Here is a 21770-nt window from a genome sequence, read left to right as displayed (position 1 = left end):
GGCAACGGGGGCGGCGCGCACGTTGGCCCAGTCGGCCACGATCACCAGGTCCAGTGCGCTGGCCCTACCAGCCGCTGACCACACACCGGCACCACGATGCCGCCCCCGGCACGCCTGCCACGACGGCAACCGGGGCGGCGCGCACGCTGGCCCAGTCGGCCACGATCACCAGGTCCAGTGCGCTGGCCCTACCAGCCGCTGACCACACACCGGCACCACGACGCCGCCCCCGGCACGCCTGCCACGACGGCAACCGGGGCGGCGCGCACGCTGGCCCAGTCGGCCACGATCACCAGGTCCAGTGCGCTGGCCCTACCAGCCGCTGACCACACACCGGCACCACGACGCCGCCCCCGGCACGCCTGCCACGACGGCAACCGGGGCGGCGCGCACGCTGGCCCAGTCGGCCACGATCACCAGGTCCAGTGCGCTGGCCCTACCAGCCGCTGACCACACACCGGCACCACGACGCCGCCCCCGGCACGCCTGCCATGACGGCAACCGGGGCGGCGCGCACGCTGGCCCAGTCGGCCACGATCACCAGGTCCAGTGCGCTGGCCCTACCAGCCGCTGACCACACACCGGCACCACGACGCCGCCCCCGGCACGCCTGCCACGACGGCAACCGGGGCGGCGCGCACGCTGGCCCAGTCGGCCACGATCACCAGGTCCAGTGCGCTGGCCCTACCAGCCGCTGACCACACACCGGCACCACGACGCCACCCCCGGCACGCCTGCCACGACGGCAACCGGGGCGGCGCGCACGCTGGCCCAGTCAGCCACGATCACCAGGTCCAGTGCGCTGGCCCTACCAGCCGCTGACCACACACCGGCACCACGACGCCGCCCCCGGCACGCCTGCCACGACGGCAACCAGGGCGGCGCGCACGCTGGCCCAGTCAGCCACGATCACCGGGTCCGGTACGCGGAGCCGACCAGCTGCTGAGCCGCGAACCAGGCCGGGATGGAGCGGCCGGAGTTAGGGGTGGCCCCATGTTAGCGGGACCATAAGCGGCGCAAGGTATGGCTTCGCAGGGGGGGGGGGGGCGTTTGACGTCGTCCGGCCGACGACCACCCCAGAGCCCGACCTGCACCCGCCAGTATACGCTCCCGCTAACGGAACACACCCCTGGCCATGGCCTCCCGAGTCAGGCGAGCCGAACAGCGATTAAAGGCAAACCCGCGAAAACCTGAGTAGACAAGAGAAGAACCGTACCCATTCCTCCTGGAACATTAAATTAGGATTTTAGCGACAATAAAGTCTTTACCAGACACACCCATTTAGAGTCTAGCGTAATGAGGTCAAGCCGGGCGCGAGAGAGGCCGAGCCTCCCTCGGACGCCATGCCAGTTCGGCAGTTCATCACGGCGCGCGGACCGGGGCGGTCCTACGTCCCACGGAGAGGCAACAACCTTTGTCTTCATCGAAAGTAACGTCCGGTAAATATAGTCACTAATTAACAGAACCCCTTTTTTTTACTTAAACTCTCCGTGAGTACCCGGTCCCCCTTTTCGGTCCAGGACCTAATCCGACTGCATCAGTTTAAAGACACCCCGCACCACACTTGGTCAGCGGGGTTGATCTTCAGTATACGGCACGGGCCGCCTCCCGCAACGCACAGAACTTTACTTAAGGTCACGCGCACGGCGCTGACCACAAACCCGCAAGGGAGCTTGGACAAACTTAATTGCGGTGCGTGTTTCACCACAGTGGGTACAACACCCGCGCAGAGACATTCATATACGGGATTGGCCGTCTCCAATCGCCCAACCCTTAACTCAGTGTATTTTTGTATCACCGTATTTTGTATTACTAACTTACGTTACCCGAGTAACGAGTGCCACGTAACTTGTGCGCGCCCCCTTAACTCAGTGTATTTTTGTATCCCGTATTTTGTATTACTAACTTACGTTACCCGAGTAACGAGTGCCACGTAACTTGTGCGCGCCCCCTTAATTCAGTGTATTTTTGTGTCCCGTATTTTGTATTACTAACTTACGTTACCCGAGTAACGAGTGCCACGTAACTTGTGCGCCCCCCCTTAATTCAGTGTATTTTGTGTCCCGTATTTTGTATTACTAACTTATGTTACCCGAGTAACGAGTGCCACGTAACTTGTGCGCACCCCCTTAATTCAGTGTACTTTTGTGTCCCGCCTTTGTGTTACGAAATTACGTTACCCGCGTAACCAGTTAGACGTATGAGACGTAACAGCGTCCGAGGCCCACGTAACGCGGAACACAAACAATACGGCGCCACGAAGAACGAGTAAACCCCCCCCGGGGACCTCTGTAGAGTGTTGTATTGTGTATGACTCACTCCTATGAATAAAAGGTACGTCACCATCACCTCAACTCCACGTCTCTTATTTAAATATCATCTCACGCAACACCGCCGCCGGCCCTAGTGGGCCACGCAGGGGCACATACATCCACGACCCCAAACTCACGACTAGAGCCGAGCTAGTCTGGCGCCCACCCGGACAAAACGTATCAAGAACCGCCTTTTCCCACTAGGAGCCACACCGGGACTCGAGCCCGAGACCCCGGACGACGGCACAGTATTGATACACTCGTTCGTCCCGATACTGGCCGCGTCCGTTGTCAGGCCGCTATGACACGCGTATTTCTATACGTGACGGTTTGCACGACCAAGATGGATTGCAAAGTTATATCGACAAACTGAAACAGTGGGTTCTCGTCCCTGTGAAAGGTTTAGCATGTAAATGAAACTGGTATTGCCCCAACTTAGGCGGGCTGGTAAATACGTAGAAAAGTTCCTATGTTTAGGATGATTTGCAGTCTAGCCTGCAACGAAATATTAACATTTCAGAAATTACGTGGAAACGCCAACTTGAGACGTACACGTAAACGTCTCTTGCAGATGAAAGTTAGTCACTTAAAATACACGTTACACTTTGCACTATAAAAATGGAGAAAGTTAAGAGACGAAAGTTAGTCAGTATTCTTCTCAACATTTATTACGGAGGATCTACGACGATAACGATTAATTGGCTAATGAGCCGAAAATTGCGTACCACTACTACTAATGGGTTTACGTATGAAAATAAAGTTCCCTTGTGGGAAGAATTTAATAAGTTAAGAGTCGCATGACATATCGTGCGACCGGGTTGGGGTTGGCGCCGAGCTGATTAAATGATTTACAAGACTTACACTATTGCTGAAATGTTGAAGAGATGCTAAAGTTGATGACCCGACGTTCGCGGAGCGCGTGACCCCTTCGAGCTCCAGACGGTAACTGAGCGCGAGACCGCCCTGCGGCCTCGCGCCTAACCACGTGAAACGCGGGAAAACCGACCCGGCCAGTTTTGGACTTAAAGACAAGTTACACAATAAATGCTTATAAAACAATTAGACATAATTTCCCTTACATGAATCCTCTTTTAAATTGTTATTAATTTAGTTGTTTTAATTTGACAAAATAATTATACAATTAATTAGGCGCATTGCCACACCCGGCCGGGCGCTGACGTCGCTTTGGTGTTCGTCGCGGCGCACTTTCACACACTCGGCGGACATCACGCTCGGGCGTGTTCGATGCACTTACGAGCAAGTGTTGTTGTGGCATAACGACCTTTGCGGACCAGAGGGAGCACCGGCGGTTGGCGTCAAGTTTTACTCACGGGCCGGGGCAGACGTTTGATCCCGCGGGTAGACTTCAACTTTTGTACTCCTGATTCTTCATACTGGTAAATATCATAATTCATTAAAACCTCTTTTTCCTTTCCCATCGTGCCCCTGTGCCCTTTTCCGGTGCAGGGCTTAACCCGGCCGCGTTAATTTTTGCCCGTCGTGCAACAACGGTTCGCGACGCAGTCACTTTATGGTCCGGGCTGACTCCCGCGAACAGAAATTAATATAATTCGTCGAGCATACGCCTGCCGACTACAAACTTAAAGACTTGTCTCTTAATATTACCTTCGTGGGCCCGCGACTCACACAGGTGAGCCCGGGCACGAAGCTAGTTCCAGTTCATCACGTGAGTGGCCGTTAATCCACTCAAACTCTTTGACGACCTTCACACCCATGTAGGGATCTTATTTGCAAGTGCCGCAACATAACACGTAATTGATTATTCAGTGCGAGTGTGTATAGTGCCAGCGTATTTTGTCAAGTGTAATTGTGTAACTTGTGCCCCATCCACACTATGTGAGATGCGGAATTAAAAACCAGCACCTAAATACCGTTTTCTTTATTTCGTAGATGCCTCCTGAACAATTAGGAAACAGTCCTCTACACTGTTTAGGGCCAGTGCGTATTAGAAGCAGGGACTCCCTCCCACCATCAACAGCCGCTGATCCTAGTGGTACGCGCAGGGGCAAAAACACACAACCACCTCGGTTAATCCTCGAATTAACCTGGCGCCGGCTGGAGATTTCCTATAGAGCCACTGAAAACCACTAGGACCGCCCCGGGTCTCTATCACGAGACCACGGGTGACGGCAATTTAAAACATTTCCTATTTAAATATAAATATAATCTATTATTAAATTAAAGGAAACATAGTAAATTAAATAAATTCACTTTAAATATATACATTTAACTGTTTAAATATATTTTAATATCTGGAATTAATTGTTTAATATTGCAAGAAAAAATGTAAAATAAGATTTGATTCCAGTTGGCATTGAGCTCGAGTCGGGAGATTGTCAGGCTACGTGTTTAAGAATACACAATGCAACTAACTTAGTAAACTTGTAAAAATATATTTACATATGTTTTATATTATTACTTTAAAATCTTTAAAGAATTAATCTCATTTTATACGGCCCACTCAAGCAGGATATTTCAGAATGTTGAAGAGGGCACGTACCTGTTTCCACTCACAGTTTAAGCCAAACCGGTGAGCCCCAATTTAGATTCTCCCCTCGTTAGATTTAATAAATTACTAAATTTAAAATCACGTTTAAAAAAAAAGAGACCTGCTTGAAGAGTGAGATTTATAGCAAACGAATATTTTTGATTTAAATAAGTTTTTAACATTTCAAATATTATTTTTTTTATAGGAAATCTATCCGATTTTGTTTAGGAATCCAAATTTGAATTTACTATTCTGGCAATGCTACAAATTATTGATATGCATTAAATCCCTAAAAAGCTGACAAACAAATTTCAAAAACCTAAACCTTACCAGACATTCAAAACGGAACAGAGTTTTAAAAAACATATTCTCACTTTTATACTAGACCTCCCATTCATTTATATTATTATTATTATTATATAACTGCAAATGGGTACAGAAGTGCCCAGTGGTAAGCATTCTCCCTACTTTCCCCGCACTCTCCTTCTGAACTGGTCCACACTCCCAGCCGACACACACTCCTCCTCCAGCCTATTCCATTCCCCTACCGTCCTCACGACCATCGAATTTTTTCCCCTTTCTGTTCTCCTCCTCTCTTTGAAGACCTTCCTAGTATTTTCCGTCCTACTTCTAGGCATTCCCGTTTTGACTCATCCCCCCAGCTCTTCCCATCCTCCCACTCCACTCAGCACCTGGTACATCTTGACTAGTCTCTCCTTCTGTCTTCTTTCCTTTAAGCTCTCCCATCTCAATCCTATCATCATCTCTGTGGTACTGTACTCCCCCTTCCCTTCTCTGTCCATTCTCCTCCACTTGCCCTTCACCCATCTAGCTGCTCTCATCTGCACCCCCTCCAGCTCCCTCTCAAGCACTGCCGTGTACGGGTCCCACACTGTTGCGGCATACTCCAGCATGGGGCGGACCATAGTTTTGTAGGCCTTATCACGTAAGGTGCTGCTTCCACCCCTTAGCACTCGTCCCAGTATGCCCAGAGCCTGTCTGCTCTTCTTGACCACCTTGTCCACCTGCTCCCCCCACCCCAGGTTACCCTTCAGCACCACCCCTAGATATATATAACTGGTGGCCTCACTTATCACGTCTCCCCTCAAGCGATATTACCTCCTTTCAATCTTCCTCTTCCCGGTAAACCTGACCACTTTTGTCTTACCCACATTTATTCTCATGCCATTATTTTCCACCCACTCTTCCAACCTTTTCAGATCATCCTGTAGCCCATTCCTCTCAGCATCCATGTATACAACGCAGTCGTCTGCAAAAAGCCTAATATGCCCTTGTATCTCCTCTCCTATATCATTCATCATTATGGTGAAGAGCAGTGGGCCGAGCACAGTGCCCTGTGGCACCCCTGACGTAACCCTTCCTTCATCCGACATATCCTCCTCCACACGTACCCTCTGTGTCCTGTTGCTTAAGAAGTCACCAATCCAACCCACCACCCTCGTGTCACTTATAATTCCCTCCACTTTTTTCATCATTTTATCATGAGGAACTTAATCAAATGCTTTTTCAAAGTCGATGAAGCAGGCATCAATCTGCAGACCTTTATCTACCCCCTCCACCAGCTCCTCCAATAGGCCCGCCAGCTGAGTTTCACATGAATATCCCCTCCGAAATCCATGCTGTCTCCTGTCAATCCACTGCCTTCCGTTCAGCTCCCCTACTACATGCCTGTGCACTAACCTCTCCATTACCTTACTTACTGCCGATGTGATGCTAACTGGTCTATAGCTGGCTGGGTCCTCTTTGCTACCCCCCTTCTTGTGTATAGGTACCACCACTGCCTCCTTCCATTCTTGCGGCAATTTGCCCTCCTGCAGCGATCTACTAAATAACAACTCCAGGTACTTCACCATGGCTTGCCCCCCCCCCTCCAGCTTTATCATCCCATTCCCTATGCCATCCTTGCCTATGGCTTTCCCGCTGTCTAACCTTGTCACTACTTTTGCGATTTCTTCCTTCCTGAACTCCAGCCGTTTCTCATGTCGCCCTGTACTTTGCTCAGCATGTTTCCTTTCCCACTGTTTTCCCTTCTCGAACACTGACATGTACTGCGTGGCCAACATGTTCGCCTTTTCCTTGGATCCCGCTGCAATTTCACCTTCTTGATTCCTCAGAATCGGTACCCCTGTCCCTGTGCCCTTCGTGTTCCTAACAAACCCGTATAGCTTTTGCCAGTTGCCTTTGGTATCCTGTACCATCAGGTCCCCGAGGTAGGCCTCCTTCGCTTTCTTTATCTCTCAATTAAGTTGCTTTCCTATTTCTTTCAGCTCCTCTGATACTGTCTTCTTTCCCTCCTTTTCCCCCAATGCATATAACATTCTACCCTTCCTCTTTAGTTTTCGAATTTCCCTTCCATAATAGGGTGGGTCCCCTCCCACATTTATCCTTTTTTTAGGTACATATTGCTCTTGAGCATCTCCCACCACCTTTTTAAAATCCCTCCACAGTTCCTGTACATCGATGCCTACCCTCCATTGGTCGAATCTCTCTTCCAGAAACTCCTCCACCCTTGTCTGTACTGCCCTCCCATTCAACCATATTTGCCTGCTGCTGCCTTTCATGACCTTCTTGTCCAGGCTAATTTCCACTATGGAAATATAGTGGTCGCTTATCCCATCCACCACTTTAGAGTGAGTGGCTAGCTCCTCGGGTCTTACCAGCACTACATCCAATAGTGATCCTCCAGCTCCCCCACCCATCCTAGTTTCCTCTACCACCAACTGTTGTAACCAGATGTTCACCAGTTTAGTTGCCCTCCGTTGTCCCAGTGGGCCCACCAGTTCCTTACCATACTGCCATTTGACCTCTGGAAGGTTGAGGTCACCTGTTACAACTACCATGCGGTCCTCCTTCAGCCTATCAAGCCTTTCGAGTACAGCCTCCACATCTGTACCCCCATCACCCGGCGGCCTGTACACCGCAAACAGCTGCATTTTCCTCTTTTTCCCTGAGATCTCCAAATTAAGTATTTCTTCCTTTTCTCCCATCCATTTGACTTCTGCGTCTAACTCCCCCCGTACAAGAACCATTATCCTGCTCCCTCTCCTGTTTCTATCCCTTATAAAAACTATATAAATCCCTCTCCTTATTTCACTGTCTGCAACATCCGCATCCAGCCATGTCTCTACAGCCACCACTATATCTGCCCCGTAAAGCTCAACCACTGTCCAGAACTTGTCCACTTTGTTTAGGATACTCCTATAGTTAACAACCATTATATTTACTCTCTCCCTTTTTTTCTTTCTATCTTCTCTTGTTTCTATATGAACCCTCCCCTCCCCACTTGCTTTTGTTTTTCCCTCCCTCTCTCCATCCCTTCCTGTTTATTTCCCCTGTCTCTCTCCTCCCCGCCCACCTCCCTCACTTCATTCCTTTCTACTAGCTGCATCCTACCTTTGTCCTCTCCCCTACCCTGTTTCGCTGCCACACATTACCTGCTCGTAAGCCGTATATCATCACCTGTGTCAGGATTCCCATGCCTTCCCTATTCAGATGGATTTGGTCCCTTGCCATCTGAATTCGACTCCTTGCACTGATGTAGTTTGCACCCCACTCCTGACACTGCTTCAGCATGATGGCTTCCGCAACCCTGAGCTTGTGGATAGGCACACCCCTCCTAGGCAGCACTCCACTCACTACGATGTCTCCCCTCACTTTCCTTTTTAACTCACAAAGCATTTCCTTCATCAATCATTATCTCAATGTTAATGATGGGGTCGCCTATTACTAGCGCCGTTAATTTGCAGGCCGCCGCGAGGTTCAGTAAAGAGGACGGAGAATAAAGTCAAGTTACTAGACCTATCTATACTTAGACCATAGATATGATATGTATGGTCTAAGTATATATATGACCGTGGTAATTGACCATAAATATTTAGTACAGCCCCCTCCTGCACTCCACATCTATGGACTATACTATAGACGTGGTTTTGTTTTTCTTACGTTTTGATGTTTTTTGTTTTCACACAGCGTAAACGTGTAGTTAAAGGTGACGATAGGTTATGCAATTTGTGTTTATCTTTTCATTTCCATACTTTTTTTTGCTAAACGGCAGTAAGTAAAATATTATATTGTGATTTTATAGAACCATTCTTTAATGTCTACCATGAGTAATAATCCAGACATGACAACATTCACGTGTATAACCTGCCGCGTGGCCTTTCGAGATGCTGAATTTCAGAGACAGCATTACAAAGATGATTGGCATAGGTATAACCTGAAGAGAAAAGTTGTACAATTACCACCAGTGCCCGTGGAAGAGTTTCATCGTCGTGTTCTTTTACAGCGAGAACAAGACAAACTGGATAACAATCCGGTGTCCGTGCATTGCAAAACATGTAGGAAACTTTTTTCGTCGCAAAACGCTTACGACAATCATTTGAACTCCAAGAAACACAGAGAAGGGCTGATTGCTTTGGGGCTCAATGAAGATGATGTTTCAAGTGTCAGCGGTCATTTCGACAGTGCTGTAGATTCACAAGATTCCTCTAACGTCAGCGTCGTCGAACAGGCAGGTACAGATGATTCCGATTTCGAGGAAGTAGATTCAGATGAATGGGAAAATGAGTATGCAGAAAATCCTATTCCAAACAATAATTGTTTATTTTGCTCTCACCATAGCAGAAATATGAACAACAATTTAAGGCATATGACAATTGACCATTCATTTTTTATCCCGGATATAGAGTATGTAACTGATTTAAAAGGATTACTTACATACTTGGGTGAAAAAGTATCTCAAGGTTTCATGTGCCTTTGGTGTAACGATAAAGGACGTTCCTTTCAATCTTCAGATGCAGCTAAACAACACATGATTGATAAGGGGCACTGCAAGATGTTGCACGAAGGAGAGTCATTGATTGAGTATGCTGATTTTTATGACTACAGCTCAAGTTACCCTCAAGATCACAAGGGCACTGTTGATGAGGAAGTTACAGTTCCAGTTATTGAAGATTCAGACTACCAGCTGGTTCTGCCATCTGGTGCAACCATCGGGCATCGATCTTTAATGAGATATTATCGGTTAGTTGAAGATTTAGAGAATTACACTTTTAAGTAACCTACATAAAGTGGTAATTGGGTAATACTTGAACAGAGCAGCTTTTTAGAATGGAAAGAAAAAATCGGAAAACATAGTTTTCACTCACTACACACTTCAATGAATACACCCATAAGACATAGTATCTTAATTCCTAATATTTTTTGAAAAATAGTAGATTATAGCTTACCTTACTATGCCAAAATCAGATGTCGTGGCTTTGGTGAAATAAAAAGTGAATAAAAATGGAAAAAAATGTTTTTCAAGTACTAGAGACATCCCTAAATCTACCCTGTGGTTTCTTGATTCTAATGGATTGTGAAAAATATCAGTTTAAACATTACATTACAATACCTGTGTTTTTACATTGCTGCCTCCATTCATTGTTTACCTGCAATTGTCTCTCTTTGTTTATCACAATTGCAGCCAACTATGGTGCATAAAAAAATGCTAATTCTTTTGTTTCATGTACGGTAGTGAAGTTTATCCCTGTATCCTGATGATCCTGTTGGCTTGATCCTGTGGAACATGATGCTTGCTTTTCATTCAGTACCTACATCAAAAGATCCTGATGGCATGATCCTGTTGGCTTTATTCTGTGGTACATGATGCTTGCTGTTTTAATTCAGTATGTCAGAAGATCCTGTACAAAAAAAAAGTCACATAATGAATTATGATCATAAGTCAAATAAAAATGAATTTTTGGTAAATATGTAGAGTCGCGGTATATGCGGAAAAAAAAATGCTAAAAATCCGAAAATACTTTTATTATGTGCTCTTTCACTTCCTCTTTTCAAATCAGCCGGCGGAGATAAGAAATTCCAAATACTTTAGGAGATATCGAATTTTTTAATTTTCATCACAATACCTGTGTATTCATGCGGCGATAACAATTGTTTCTTGTTTACGAGTATCTATTATGTTTCTTATTGGAAAATTTTGTCACGTGACAGTTCCGTTATTGGCCAGTATTCAAATGAACCAATACGTGATTATTTATTCATTTATTGTTCAATACAATGTTTAATTACAACTGTCAACTTCTGCCATTTGATCATTAGATGTTGTAGTCGTTCTGAAAGTCTTAATTTTTTTTTGGATATTGTTGCGCAAGTAATAAGTAACAAAAAAAATTTACGTGAGTTGTTAATGTTCATCATTTGTCCGGGTTTGTTAGGTCAGGTCAGTTACATTATAAATACTTTAAAACTAAAGAACCATTGAAATTAATTCATATTATTTTTAATGTACGCTTAGTTTGAAAGTATTCATAATGTAACTGACCTGACCTAATCTACCATTTTAGTTCTTACTGTTCATCCTTTGTCCCGGTTTGTTTGGTCCAGTTACATTATAAATATTTTAAAACTAAACAGCCATTAATATTAATTCACATTATTTTTTATGTCCGCTTAGTTTGAAAGTATTAATAATGTAACTGACCTGACCTAATCCACCTTTTTATTTATTACGCATTCACGAACACACAGCAAAATAACAAAAATTGCGGCGGTCGAATGGTTGTACAGGTGTTGTATTGCAATATTAAAAAATTCGATATCTCCTAAAGTATTTGGAATTTCTTATCTCCGCCGGTTGTTTTGAAAAGAGGAAGTGAAAGAGCATAGAATAAAAGTATTTCCGGATTTTTAGCATTTTTTTCGCATATACCGCTACTACTACGTAAAAAATCACATCTCTACATATTTACCAAATTTTTTCAACCTAAAATCATAATTCTTAATTATTTTGCAATTTCTTTCATGTTCATATTTAACGACGTACTAAACTAAAACAGCAAGCATCATGTACAACAGGATCATGTCATCAGGATCAAGCCAACATATTCATGCCATCAGGATCAAGAGTTATACTGGGATACATCTAACACCAGCCACATCAAACACATAATGTATGGTGGCTGTAATCAAAGAATTCCTTGCAAAGACTGCAAAATCAATGTGTCAGCCTACAGTGCACAGCACATATTTCTCAAAGAAAATGAACAATGTTAACAATTCTATTAAAATTTTTGCCTTCCTTTAGACTTGTCCGTTACAACGTGACTTAAAATAGTTCGTACTTTAAATGCAATGTAACAAAACAAATATTTTGTAATACAATTAATTATTCTAATAAAACAACAAACATGAAATATTCCTTGTAATTGCAATATAGTCATTATTTAAATGAATTTCATTATTGCATCAACACTTACATTGACTAAAGTTCGCTAAACAAAAAATTAGTAAAAACCCACTCGGGTAAAGAACAGATGTTGGCGGTTGCGTGAATACATAGGTATTGTAATGTAAGCTGTAAACAGTTATTTTTTTTAACAAACCAGGAGGAATTAAGAAACCTTCCTTTCAGGGTTAATTCGGGAATGTCTCAAGAATGTGGAAAACATATTTTCCTATTTTTCATGGATAAACAGTGAATGGTAGCGGCAACATAAAAGCACAGGTATTATAATGTAAGATATAAAAATTCAATTTTTTTACAAACTAGTAGGAATTACAAAACCATCCTTTCGGAGTAAATGTAGGGATGTGTGTTGTGCGTGAAATCCGTGTTTTCCGATTTTTTTCTTTCTGTTCTAAAAAGTTGTTCTGTCCGAGTATTACCAGTAATTGTAGTGTTTATGCATTTACTGAAAAATATTAAGATAAAATTTTAGCCATCTAGTTTTTTAATTATTTTTAATGTAGCTAACTTAAACTTATCAATTTTCCACACTATTTTAAACGGTAATTGTTCCATATTGTGTATCCAAAAGTGTATCTCTTGATCCTGATGGCATCATCTTATTTACATTGATCCTGTGGTAGGCCTACATGATGCTTGTTATTTTGAGTACATAAAAACAAGAAAAAACTTGAATATCACAATACGTACCAATTATGTCAGGTCTTATGGAAATTTTTTCATTCGTATTTTAAGTTACAATCATAATTAATTGTTTTATCATAAGTTTTTGTAATTTTTAGGATCTTAGGATGTACTAAATTAAAGCAATAATCACGTACCACAAGATCAGGATAAGGGATAAACTTGAATACCTATGTGATATGGAACTTAATGGCTGAGAATGATTGGGAAAAAAATGCCAGTAAGTAGAAATAAGCATTTTGTAAATTTTAATCATGGGGAAATTTTTTTTTTAATGTAAAGTGGCACTCTTTCAGAAATACTGACGTAGGTGCAACTATGCCACCAATTAAAAATACAAACTCATTAATATTGCATTGTAATTTTCACAGTTTCAGTCTACCTTTGTTTATGATACTCAAATTCAGTATCACAAAAATTCACCAATTCTGCTAGCTTCAAATGCTGTTGCACTATGTACTCAAACAATTTGTAAACTACTTTATACTTACACATACGGCATGCCCAGGATATCTGAAAGCTATTAGACAGTTGAATTTATTCTTGAACAACGAAAACAAATACTATTTAAGCTTAGTATTTACTGTATAGCAACTACAGGGGAGTCCGATAATAAGAACTTCAATAAACCGAAAGTCCGCTTAGTCCGAAACCGAAAGTCAGAACGCCATCACCAAAAATAGAATTTTTCAGTCAGTTGTACCCCCTTTCTCCAACAGGCCGCACATCTCCAACTGTTGAGCACTATGACCTGTCGTTAGAACATCTAAGACCACTGTACTAGGCAGTGTTCTGCTGTCACCCATTTCATCCCTAGATTTGGTTATGTTTAAACAGACTTTATAAAATAAACTGTGCAATCACATGTTATAATACATATTTATGTAATTTAATCACATGTTATGTTATTTAAGTTTATTTTAAGAAATATTTTGCTTAATCCGAAAAATATGTTAGTCTGAAATCAGTCTGGGCCCAAACGTTTTGGATTATTTTTACTCGACTTTACTATGAAACTCCCAATATTTTAAAAATAAATATTTGTAAATTAAAAGGTAAAACCATGTTCTCATAGTTTGACATGCTTTCAGATATACAGGACTTACTGTACCTTCATTGATGTTTAGATGACACTTACCACTTAACTTAAATCAGTACCTATTAAATCTTTTAAATCCATTGTTCGTTTTTATATATTGTCATGCCTCTATATAGCTGGCCAATCACATTAATATTTTCACCTTAACTTTCAAAATTACAAAATAAACTATCGGTAACACAGTATTGAGATGTGAACTTGTGAGCTTGCTTCACTTGTGCTTCAGGAAATACAATGGCACAGGTTCACAGCTTTTGTGAGGTAATTGAGAAACATTAGCAGCACCTGATAACATTTGCGAACTTCACGTAAATGTGTACAGGCTCTATTTTTCTAGTATTAGCTGACCAAGTTTAGGAAATATTCTATGTGGAAGTTGGAGTGACAGAGTGACAAAATGCAGTGGTAACATATCCAAATTAAGATTTGGTTTGCTTACACAAGAATTTATGAACATAACTGCTTTTATGCAGGAATGAAAATGAACTGATGATAAATGTGTACAATAGTGAGAATCCTAATCATAGATTCACCTTGGATTAAAAATTTATTTTCCAGTTTTAGTCCCAGCTGAGGATACTTGTTGGAGCCAAGTAGCTTAGCGTAATTATATCACGTCATATGCAGTCACCTGCCCAAAGTAATGAGTTATCTCTTCCCGGCAGTTACCTTACATCGCCAGTTTATTAATGCTAGACTTTATAAGTTCCAGCAGACAGGGAAATAAGGCAAACAAGGATAACTCAGGAAGTTAATGAAGATTGTTAAAAACCTGGAAAACACAGGGAAATGGTAAACCTATCACTGACAAAACAGTATATGTAATTTTAATTCTATATGATCAGGGCTCTACATATCCTGTTCGCCATTATGCCTAAATATTCCTTGCTGGAGACTAATTTGTATCAAGATAAAAATATATGACTATGCAGTAGTTTGGAAAAAAAAATAAGACTAGTTTTGTTGTTACAAAATTTTGTATAGAAATGAATTGAGTCAAAGAAACCAGGGCAGTATTTAAATTGTGAAAATTTAACTCTAACTTACTGATACTAAGTACATAGCTGTATAGGAAACATTTAGTACTTTAATTTTTAAATAAAATCTTAAAGTAGAACTGCTTCACACACACACTCACTCACTAACTCACTCACTCTCACTCACTCACTCACTCTCACTCACTCACTCACTCACTCTCTCACCCACTCACTCACACCCACTCACACCCACTCACTCACTCACTCACTCACTCTCTTTCTCTCTCTCTCTCTCTCTCTCTCTCACTCAGATTTTGTGCTTTGCTCATAAACCTGAGAAGATTTTGTAGAAGCCTGTTATAATGTACCCTTTTGTTTTAACACTGTTATGTATTTTAATTATAAATTCATGGTGGGCCGTTTATTGAAACTTAGGGATGGAAATCATTGTGTATTTATTTGAATCAACCTCGTTTCTTGTGTACAAAAGAAAGTCCTGCTTGAGAAATAATTCCCTCCACATGCCTCAAATTCAAGTGTTAGTGGGGGATGGTGTATTGAATGTTGCAGGCAGAGCTTGAACCCGAACCGCCCCGGGACGCACCAGAAGAAACTGCACCGGCTGCTGGTGCAGTATCGGGCGCTCGGGTGGAGGGAGTCGCAGAAGGAGATCGTGGCCAGGTGTGTACCCACTCAGAGGGTGTTGACCGTTCAGACGTAGCAACTACTGGCTCACCCCGATTTACCAGCAGGCCAACCGGACGTTTGCCCAGAGAGCCGGTTTTTGAGGGTTGAAAGAATTAGAGTTGCGAAAAAAAATTTTTTTTTTGTAAAAAAATTAATTTCTTACAATAGAGCATTGCCATGGACATAGTCGAGGGGAAACTGTTAGTTTATAATAACGTGCTCTTAAAAATATTAGGCTTTAATCCTAATACGTTAGAAATATATTTAAAACTCGTTAAAAAATATACAGCATAACTCGAGTTTTATTACGATAGTTATAACAGCGGTTTAAGACTGCAACAACCATTTATTAAATTTAAATAATGAAATAAACCAAACAGCCTATGTCTTTGAAAAACAACAGTGTTTAGCTGCATAATGTGCTGTTTTAAAAATTATAATGAATAAGCTGTTTTGGGGGAACTAGGAAAGGAAGGGGCCGGCTAAAGATGATCTGCCCAGAGCGCTAGCTGCCTGAAATCAGGGCTTAATTACTAGATACAAGATTTTATGGTTTTGTATTTAGTCCAAAAGTTTTCAATGCTATTGTTTTTATTTTTATAAATTTTTTTTTTTTAAAACTTACCTACTCCACCAAATAGTGGTAATATTTATGCTGCATTTTTACGGTAAAATAATTTGTAATAAATTGGTCTTAAACAGATACCTACGTTCAAAACAATGAGATTAAATTAGCGAGCATTTGTGGTTTAAAAGTGATTCAATAAGAGATGCACAATAGAACCAATTAATTTAGTTTTTTCTGATCTATTAATTTTAAACATTAAAAGGTTTCTTATTTGTGTTTTTAATTCAGTTAATTCCTTTTTAATTGCATTTTGGTGCTGTATGGTACGTATTAACTTGCATGTGGTATATTTACCTGCTTTTCGGTGTTATTTTGGTTTTATCACAATTCACCTTATATCTAGTATACATATAAATGCATATACACATATGATATATACACGTTTAAGCTTCATAATGATGGTGGTGATGATTATGATGATGATGATGAGTCTTTGATACTCGTGTCCGAACTCGGTGACCCCAGGTAACGCAGAGGCTTCTCCCATTTTAGTTCGGTAACCCGGGGTTTTACTTTACTTACAAGACACCTGTTGGCACACTAAATCAGGGGTCCCCAGTTATTTAAAATTCATAAATTTAAAACAGATAGATATAAGGCGTTTCTTAAAATGTTGAATCATGAGATTACTCTGGTATACTGGCGTATCAGTTGTGAATGTATCTAACAAACACTCCAGCTTGTAACCGTGTAACTGTTTACAGGAAAGCCAGAGACATGGATTACATGAAGAGGATCAAGTCCAAGTATTTCACGCAACTCGGCGTGAAGAATAACAAGATGCAGAAGCATTTCAGAGCTCAGGTCAACTTCTGAGCTGCTGTTTCAGGGGATTGTTATCTGTGGAAGAACATACAGTACTATAGTTACAATGCTGGCTTAATTATCAGTATCATGCATAAGTATCATGTCGGATGGGAAAACACTTTGTGAAATTTTGTACAGATACTTGTCTTTAAAGAATTTAAGGCAGGGATCAAGGTTAGTTGACATCATGTAAAAAGTCAACTGTTTACTTGTATGTAAAATTAAGTATTTTGAGTGGTAGTTTACTAAATGGTTCACGTTAGCACAACCTTCTCTAAAGAGTAAAATATTTCAATATAAACACTATAACAAAAGGCCATCAAATAAAAATTAAATGATACACTGTAGCGAGGTGTTTTTTCTATCTAGCTGTCCTATGATGTGGTACCTATATTAATGTAATATGTGAAAGATTTGCGTTAACAAGATTTATTGAAGTGAATGTATATTTTATGTTACATAAAATGAATGTAATATTTAATAAGATCTAATTGAAAAGCTAATGTGCCTGTATGTCATGTGTAAAATCTTAATTTTTACATTCTGCTTTCACGTGAAGTGATTTCACCCTAAGGCAACCACATAATCAAGAATTACCTACCTAGGAATTATGAGCAGTTAGAATAAATCTGCAAACATTTTTTTAATGCAGTAAAGTTATAGTGGTTTTTGTCAATGCTGTTATAATTTGTTCTGTTGGGTGGGTCAATGTTTTGTGATTATATAGTAGGACTGCATTAATTGTAATCTGATGGTGGGAGTATATTAAAAATTTTTTTTTGTTTCAAAAATGGATGATGTGTTAAAATGGAATAGGTAAAATAAAGTTGATTTTCTAATAACCGACGTGGTTTTCATTTATTTTGTTATAATGTAGTTTTTCAGTTGCTTGTGTGTGTATGTGTATAACACATTTTTTGTTCCAATAACATCATTGCTGTAGCAGCTTCAAAGTTATATATTTTTTTCTTATATAATAACATAATACATCTGACTGTTCAACTTGTAGAATGTTTATAGTGATGTTACTATTTTTAAATGAAACAAATACAAGACTGTTGCATGTTTTTATGTAACTTTCAGTTACAATTTTGACATTTTGAAGTCCAACCCATAAAATGAATTTGTTGAATAGATGGTGCATAAAATAAAACTTTTCAGGTTGATATTAAATGATGCCGGCTTCTTGGTGAGAGAATTAAATTTGCCTCAGAAATGCTTAAAATTTTTATTTGTAATATATGTATATGTTGTTCATTCTTAATGTCATCTGACAGAATGATGTGCAAAGAAAACATTATACTGAAGGTAAATATAGTACACCAAGGGCTAACAATTTCCAAGCTTCTACCGAGATTGTCCAAACAGAGTAACTTGTGGGGTCTGGCTGTGCTCGTAGGAACAAAACTACCTGAAGTTCGTCAGAAAAAGTTTTACCCAAAATGTTGGTGTATTTTTCAATTTAGGTGCCTAGATCTCATACCTACGTGGTTGTTGATAGTGATTAACTATAGCTCAGCAAGCATTAAAGTCTACAGAATTTTGTGTTTCATTAATAAATATTAGGGAGGGAAAAAAACTTCCTTTCCATCATCATAATAGCAAAATACATTGCCACTCTTGGTATCAGTGCATCAGTAGTTTCTCAAATGTTTGAATGTTAAGTCTCATTTAAAATACAGTGTATTTTTAAAATTATTCATAATATACCTACATTTGCAACCTTTACAAGATATCCTGTTCAAATTTTATTAAGGAAAAATGGTTAATATTGTACACCACAACAGTAGACTGATGGCAGACTAATGCTAATTTTTCCCTGCATAGTACAATCTACATCAGGCTTCGAGTATCCGTCAACAGTGACTTAAGTCTTACAACTGAAGACATTCTGAGGTCTTACAAGATGTAATGAAAATCCTTGGTACTGGAGCAATGTTATGAAATTGTATCAGGGTGTTAACCTTATGGTATTTGCAAATTACACTAGAACAAAATTCTTAGTACACAGATTATGCAAATGGTTTTAGTATAAATATTTAACTACCAATAATATGGACTGCGTGTGAAAAAAAAACGTGTAAAAAGAAATTTATTCAGTTCTTACTTAAACTAATGTTTATAAGCATAACTCTCTGCAACTCAGGAGTGGCTCCAAAAATACTTTTCGGTTGGGGCTATCGTACATAGAAAGATGCCGCTGCAACACGACAATAAATACTTCTGCAATTAGCCATGAAAAATCTACAAAATTTATAGTCTCAAATACTGAATTTTTGTACTTCTATACTACTTTTGATGGAAGAAAAGTTTAACACATGAATTAAAGTACATAATATACATAAGTGCATAGATGTATGCTCATAACAAATTTTTTTTAATATTTTAGGCTCTGGTGGGATTTATAGCTTCTACTGCTGCAGTGGTGGCTCCAGAATTTGTGGGGCCCTGGACCACTTACTTTTGCAAGGCTCTGATAGGCCTTGCCATACTGCCCAAAGAAAAGGTGAAGAAATATTTGAAAAAAATAAAAATAAACTTTTTAACAACATATTTAAGTCAACGAGTATCTCAGATTTCAATGATAGTTTTGTTAATTTTTTTGTGGGTTTAAAATATTAAAATAAAATAGTGACAATAACGATCATTACATCATTACTGAATTTTAATAAATTAAGTTTGCATTGTATAACTTAATAGTATTCTATGGTTTGATGACAAAAAATTTATATTACTATTGTGTTAGCGATGGAAGAGCTGGCGTAGAGCCATGCTAGTCTTGGGGCCCTGGGAGATTGCCCGGCTTGAATAGTCCTCTAGCGGACCTTGCTTGTAGACGTGCGTGGTGCAAATTAATTGAGAAGCTAAGTATGCATTAGGTGTAGGCCTGAGTAGAAACATTTGGAATCTTTGTTCATGAATTATAAGAACTTGAGACGAATCACTGACAAGATTAAAATCCAACTATCATGCCCTGTAAAGTTTGTTTGTCAAGTATAGTTGTGTGTCTTTTGGTTGCGTTTTGTGAAGTTATTGGTAGTCATGATGGCCAACACATCTCACCCGCGTGGCAGGGGTTCGATTCCAGCAACCCAATATTACAAATTTATGATCACTGAGTCGGTAGGCCTACTTACCTTAGTGGATCAGACCAACATTCCATTTTATTAATGTTATTTAATTGTACTTCATCTCGTGGGTAAGATGTTACGGAGTTGGGGTATGCAGTCTATGCACTGTTAATAAGTAATTTCAAAATGAGAACAACCCCAAACCCACCTTTCCCATCAAAGTAGCAAAACCATTTTGGTTATAATGAATTTAACGCATATTCGTTGCTGATGTGTTGGCAACTTTGGCTAACAAGATTATTTAACTATGGCATTATTCTTCATAGAGAGTTCACTTCAAGCTATTTAACAAACTTTTTAAAATTACCTTTATACCTGAGTGATAACTTTAGAACAGACACAGTGACACACTCAATAGAATAATACCTTTACAATTCATCTTTGCTTAACAATAGTAGCAGGAGCACAAGTAGTAGTAATAGCATGGGCGTCGCAAGGATATATTTTTTTTGGGGGGGGGGGGGGGGGACTTCAATTGATTTAGTGTTGAGGAATATCCATCCCCTGGGAAAAAAGCGGGGGGTCCGGGGGTTCTCCCCCGGGAAAATTTGGGGTTTGAAGGTGCAAAATGGTGGTTTTTAGGCATTTTTCTTTCCTAAATAATCTAATTATAGTTGGTTGCAATATATAATTTATTTTTTATAAAAAATATTTTCATAGAACAAATTTGTAAAAACACAGTTAACATATCTGTATTCGGTATCGGACCTGATTTTGATTTTACACGAAGATCGAATTAAAAAGTGCTCACACTACCACGATTGGACTAAATGCACCATGCGCAACATATGGGTTGTATCACAGAAATCATATTTTTAATATAACTAAGAAACTAAATATATTATTGGAGGGGACAAAATTGAAGACTTTTATTATTGGAGGGGACGTGTCCCCCCCGTCCCCCCTGGTTGCGACGCCCATGGGCCATGGTAATAGCAGTATCAGCAGTGGTGGTTCTGAACTCCACATGGCCCAATGGCGGTTCCATAATAACTTTTCGGGAGGGGCTATCATGCAAAGAAAGAATGCAGTTGCAAAAAAAAAAAAATACCTACTTCATTTAAGTCAGATTTGCCTTGAAATATTATGTTCAATTTTATGGTCTCAAATACAGGGACTTAGTAGTTCCATACAATCTTTTTATGAGATAAATGTTCAACACATGTATTTAAGTAAACACAAATATATACCCTCCTAGAAAAATTAAATAAATGAAATTGTTCTCGGGAAAGGCTATCGTCCTTACTGCCCCCAGGCTGGAGACGTTCTTTTAGGGGGTTCAGGGCTATTTAATTTTTTTGAAAAATTGACCATTTCAAACAAAATGCTAAGTCAACCTGGACCTTAAAATTTGATGATGGTTTTGATAATTTAGCTTAAGAAATGTTGATATTCTTTCTTGATAAATTATCTTCCGGTCAGTTTTATAAATGCTTACAATCAAATTCCGGTGGAATCGCATAATTATACGTGGCAATAAAATATTTAAAGTTTTTATATTATGAAATTATGAATTGAACTTTGTATTGACTAGTACTTTAATTTACACGCTAATAAAATTTTTATTTTCCTTTTTATCATTAATGTCCATATTTTAAAAATAACACCAGACAAACGGGAAAGATAAAAAATTGAAATCACAGTTTGCAGGGCCCCGACTGGATTTGAG

At 40.3% G+C, this 21770-nt stretch overlaps 1 protein-coding gene across 1 annotated transcript; it reads left to right on the top strand.

Annotated features, from left to right (window-relative positions):
• Window positions 1–8768: 8768 nt before the first annotated feature.
• Window positions 8769–17816, top strand: LOC134528295 (cytoplasmic 60S subunit biogenesis factor ZNF622). The gene is made up of 3 exons (XM_063361790.1): window positions 8769–9864; window positions 15419–15529; window positions 16868–17816. Exons 1-3 carry the CDS (start codon window positions 8939–8941, stop codon window positions 16977–16979), a joined length of 1149 nt encoding a protein of 382 aa, XP_063217860.1. The 5' UTR covers window positions 8769–8938; the 3' UTR covers window positions 16980–17816.
• Window positions 17817–21770: the final 3954 nt, after the last annotated feature.

This window comes from Bacillus rossius, chromosome 1 (assembly GCF_032445375.1).
Source record: "Bacillus rossius redtenbacheri isolate Brsri chromosome 1, Brsri_v3, whole genome shotgun sequence".
Taxonomy (NCBI): Eukaryota; Metazoa; Arthropoda; class Insecta; order Phasmatodea; family Bacillidae; genus Bacillus; species Bacillus rossius.
Note: the sequence above shows the minus strand (reverse complement) of the source record. Positions and strands in the feature narration are given on the sequence as shown.